The sequence below is a fragment of the Cannabis sativa genome, chromosome 8, assembly GCF_029168945.1.
Source record: "Cannabis sativa cultivar Pink pepper isolate KNU-18-1 chromosome 8, ASM2916894v1, whole genome shotgun sequence".
NCBI classification, from domain to species: Eukaryota; Viridiplantae; Streptophyta; class Magnoliopsida; order Rosales; family Cannabaceae; genus Cannabis; species Cannabis sativa.
This window is the reverse complement of record NC_083608.1, coordinates 342541-347664: the sequence shown is the minus strand read 5'-3', so window position 1 is coordinate 347664 and position 5124 is coordinate 342541. Positions and strand designations below refer to the sequence as shown.

Sequence of the window (5124 nt, the reverse complement as noted above, 5' to 3'; positions counted from 1 at the left end):
CAACACAAATTTGTAGGTAAATAATATGATAATAAATTTTTTTCAATAAAAATCAAATAATAAAATTTCTTTAATAATAAAAATAAGCAAACATCCATTACTAAAGCAATACTAGGCTTAAATATATATTTTTTCAAATAATAAATAAAAAGAAAAAAAGTAAAAAAAATAAATAAAAGAAATGGCGGTTAGGTTGGTTAGGTTTGGGGTTAGGGGATTTGAGAGGGTTGGCGATTCTTACGGTTGCTTCTATGACCGAATTTAGCGGTAACCCGGTCGTGTAATGTAAAGCTATATGTAAGCTCACACACACATGACACACCCTCTCCTTCCCTCCCTTCTCTTCTCTTTTTTCATTCTCACAAACTATTTCTTCTTCCTCATTTCGCTGATCCTTCCTCACCTTTCCCTTCCTCCCCATTCTCTCTCTGTTTCTAACTGGTACGCTACTATTTCTTTCCTCTTTCATTCATGTCATTTTTAATTTTCTCGATTAAATAAAGAGTAGGCTTTTTGTTGTTGTGCATTTAGAAATGTGTTCAACTTCTTTCATTTAAAAGGAAAAGGAAAACTCTACGTCTTTGCCCATAAAAGAAAAAGGCACGAGTTAACGTCTATTATGATGCGTTTCAACATTCAGAACGAGTTGGCTATTGTTGTTCTCTTATCTTTAAGTGCCTTTTATAGCGTTGTTGCTCATATGGGAATTTCTGTCATTTCCTAAGAGATTGACCCAGATTCATGTTTTTTGTTTTATATGTATTATATAAATCAGGAAGGAAAGAAAGAAAAGATTCATATGGGCATCTTTTGTTTTTTCTTCTTCATTTTTCTGTTGTCTTTGGAAACTAGTGTGACAATTTTAGGTACAAATGTTGATATGGTGCCCAGAAAAGCTTATTGAATTGTTAGAAATGTGATGGGCAATCTCTTGTTTTCTTTGATAGGCATTGGAATGGTTGGGAACATTAATCATAGAAGGTGAGATTGAGAAGTTCTTAGTATATGGTGCAGAATGGGAAGGGTAAAATTAAAGATAAAAAAGTTGGAGAATACAAATGGGCGTCAAGCCACCTATGCCAAGAGGAAGCATGGAATTATGAAAAAGGCTAATGAGTTATCTATACTTTGTGATATAGATATTATCCTTCTCATGTTCTCACCAACTGGCAAGCCTTCTTTGTGTAGTGGAAAACGCAGGTAAACTTCATTCTTTCTGATTATCATAGATGATCGCCTAGTTTATTTACAATATAATTACTGATTTTAATTGAATGGTTGCTAATTTTTCATACGGACCTTGTTTTTTATTATTATTTATTTTTGGCTGAGTCTAGCAGTATTGAAGAGGTTATTGCAAAATTTGCTCAACTCACCCCACAAGAAAGGGCGAAAAGGTAGATGCTTATGTCTCACTTGAAATACATGTTAGTTTCATCGTTCATTCAAGTTTGATATACATAAAGGAGAATTGTCATTAAACTGTTTTCATTTGATTGTAACAGGAAGTTGGAAAGTCTTGAAGTAAGTTCAATATTTACAACCTATTCTCCATAATGATATTTTGTTTATTGCTTCTTTTCTTATGAATGCTAAGTACTATCATAAATCTTATCGACTGCGTAATTTTCTTTTGGTTTACTTTCTATTTTGAGAGTTGGTCCATGATGGCCTTCTTATTGATTTGATTAGGCACTGAAAAAAACTTTTAAGAAGCTGGACCATGATGTAAATATTCAAGAATTTTTGGGAACAAGGTATGTTTCTGAACCGATTGACCTTTTTCAGATTGACTATGCTGGTGATTTGTAACTATAGTCTAATGCTTTCTTTTCATTTTTTCCTTTTTTCTTTTTTTGTTTCTGTCTCAGTTCTCAAACCATTGAGGTAAGCTCCATTGTCTCCAGTGTTTTTTATGCCCCTCGGTTTGTGAGCCGTCAAATCACAAGTATTGATGTTGGCATGTTTTTGGCAGGAATTATCTAACCAAGCTACGTTGTTTCAGACTCAACTTTCTGAAATACATAAGAGGCTCAGGTAAGTTTGGAATGTTTCAATTTTGAAGTTTCTTTTTTGGTTTCATTATTAGCTGGCATCATCACTGTATACTAATTCTGCATTTGTTTTGAGTTGTGCAGCTATTGGACAAACCCTGATAAGATTGATAGTGTAGAACACCTGGGGCAAATGGAAAATTCTCTAAGAGAGTCACTTAACCAAATTCGTAGTCACAAGGTATGTTTCTCTTCTAAATGTATCATTGGTTGTTGTTCATTTACCCGCAACGAAGTTTGTGTTAACCACCAGCGCCACAGATGCTTTTAGTTTGGTTCTGGGTATTTTTAACCATCTAATTGTTGGTTCAAGGTTCTTGGTTTGGGAACTAGTAATATATGTGTTTGAGATTTCGCTTTTCTTTAAATCTTTGGGAAGGAGTTGCAAAAATAATTCGGTACGATACATTAAGAATTATGTTTGCAATAAAATTGAGAACCTTAACGTTCATGCTAATAGCTGTGCAACATGATTACTTCGGGGTGAGGGGGAGGTTCTAGATTCAAACATAAGCTGTACTTTAATAACAGAGAAAGGTGAAGAAAGCCATCTGAGGTGAATAGGATGTGTTAGTTGAGATGATAAAGCACATCATGTGGCTTGGGGAGGAAAGAAAAACTGAGGATTGAGTATTACAGAAAAACTAAATACTAGCTGTAACATGGAGTGTGAAAGCAAAGTTACCTATATTTTTATTTCTATTCTTCTTTGCAAATTTTTTCACTTGATACTATCTCATCTTCAGTGATACTTTCAATACCAACTCGTTCTACTTTGTTTGGCAGGAAAATTTACAGAAGCAGCAATTCATGTCATTAGATTGCACTAGTCAGGTGAGATTAGGCTTGATAGTTAGCCTGATGGGATTCTTTAGTGTGTTTAAAGCATTAATCGTCAGTAATCTTGTTTTTCAGTTCCAAAATGGGTTACATATACCCTTCAGAGTGGGTGCTGACCAACAGCTCCAGCCTTTGTCATGGATGCCAAATAATGATACTCAAAATATTGTTTTACCTGATGACCCAAATTTGCTTTCCCATAGGTGAGCGTTCTTTTGAAGTGTAATGGCTTAAGTTTGGTTTTCTATAGATATTATTTCAATTTACTATACCTCTATATCCTGCTTCCAAAAGACAATATTTAAGTTCTCTGTCAAATTTAGCATTAGATGAAAACATACTTAGTCAATTCATATAATATATACGTCATAAAAAGATGAATCTCTTTTAGGGGTGGAATGTTTATAGGTCGTGTTCATGTCGTGTTGAGACTTAAGTATTACAAGTAAATGTCAAACCCAAACTCGATCTATTTATTAATCATGTCGAAAATTAAATTTCAAACCCAATCTGTTTATAAACAAGTTGATCCGACTCAATTTGTTTATATAAAGAATTATAATTAATTTTGGTAAACTTATAAATTCATTAACATGTTTATAACAACTTTAATGTTTACAATTTTTTATGACACATTTATGGATAATTTAACATATTTATGTATTATTTAATTAATTTAATTTAATATAGTTTACATGTAATAAATATAATAAATATAAGAGCGTATACTCTTAAAAAAGTGGTTGTGTTATTTTCGTGTGTGTCAACTCAAAAATGACCTAAAATTATTTAAGGAAAACCCATATCCATTTTTTTTTCATGCAGTTTCAAGTCGTGTTATCGTGTCTAATTCATTTTGCTGCCTCTAATCACTTCCTCATGAGGGAGATTTGGTACCTTCATCTGCAACAATCTTTAACTTGTGCTGTTTTTGTATTTGTCTCAGGGATATGGAGTGCTCTACAAGTTCCTCATTTGGTAGTTACTCTGGTTACTTTGGCATGGGTAGAAACCCAGAGATTTCGAATTCTGGACAAGAAAATGGCATGGTTACCGATTTAAGCAGAACCACACCTATGAGGCTGCAACTGAATGGTGGTCAATTTCCTTATGCGCCGTACAATCTGAATGTTCTAAGTGATCAAAAATTTCAACCTCAAACAGAGATGAATCCACAGGAAAACACGGTGGATTATCAAGTCAATGGAAATTTTGAAGTTCCTAGACATGGATATGAGACAAACCATCAAAATAGTTGGGCTTCTACAGCTGGGCCTTACGCTGTTTCTATGTTAGATGAAACGTTATACCCTCAGGTCAGTTTTGTCCCGTCTCTCAATAAAAATTAGCTAGTAACAAGAAAGATTTACTCTCAAATTGTATATCAAGTTCAGTGTTTGAAATATCTAAAATATCTACTTATGTGATTTGAAACATCTACCTTTTGAGTTACAAACTTCTACATTGCTTTTTGCAGCACCCAAACTAAACCAATGAATGGGATTTCACTCATTCAGTGTTAAAAGTTGCTGGAGAAAATGGATGATTTGCTTGGACATTATTATACATATACCATCAGGATTTTTGTAGTTTGTCATACTTACTAGCTATGTAAAATAGAAAGCAACCAGTGAGTGATGTACACTACGGGAAAAACCTATCACATTGTGAATCCTAATCTCCGGCCGGCGTATCAGAAGGAACACTGTCAACTCCATTGAATGAGGCACCAGTTTGTCATAGCAATTTTTATATCAGTATGTTTTAGGGTGTCAAGATTGGTCATGGCAACCATGAATGAAGCTGCTGCATACCCTTGCTCCCCCTCTCAGTACCTTGAGCTGTATATATATTAAAAAAACACAAAAAAAAAAAACAAAAAAAAAACACCAAAAAAAGAGTACATATAGCAAATACAGGAATCAATATCACATATATGTGTTGAGACTTTTGCCCACCATTTTATGTATGGCCATTCAATACCGTAGAAACATTGGATAAATACAACCCTTCTTTTATTCTTTTTATTTTTCTTTTTCTTTTTTTTTTTCTTTTTAAGAGAGAATATTTATATATGTGGATTTTACTTTCATTATAATTCAGTCACAAAATATTATTCTTTTACTTTCATCAGTTGAACTTGTTTTGACTCTCCCTTTTTGTGTGGGGTTTCGAAATGGGAAATGTTTGGGATAAGGGACTTGTGAACGAACCACCACAGAAAAAAACA

General features: G+C 33.5%; 1 protein-coding gene across 2 annotated transcripts; it reads left to right on the top strand.

Annotated features, from left to right (window-relative positions):
- Positions 1-202: 202 nt before the first annotated feature.
- Positions 203-4921, top strand: LOC115701208 (agamous-like MADS-box protein AGL30). 2 transcript variants are annotated; one of them, XM_030628936.2, is made up of 12 exons: positions 203-441; positions 948-1200; positions 1341-1397; positions 1506-1524; positions 1693-1757; positions 1872-1887; positions 1976-2037; positions 2139-2235; positions 2841-2888; positions 2970-3097; positions 3841-4210; positions 4372-4921. In XM_030628936.2, the coding sequence occupies exons 2-12, from the start codon at positions 1016-1018 to the stop codon at positions 4381-4383; spliced, it is 1059 nt and encodes a 352-aa protein (XP_030484796.1). In that variant the 5' UTR covers positions 203-441; positions 948-1015; the 3' UTR covers positions 4384-4921. The 2 variants fall into 2 exon arrangements, with proteins under 2 accessions (XP_030484796.1, XP_030484795.1); XM_030628935.2 differs by having other exon boundaries at positions 1338-1397.
- Positions 4922-5124: the final 203 nt, after the last annotated feature.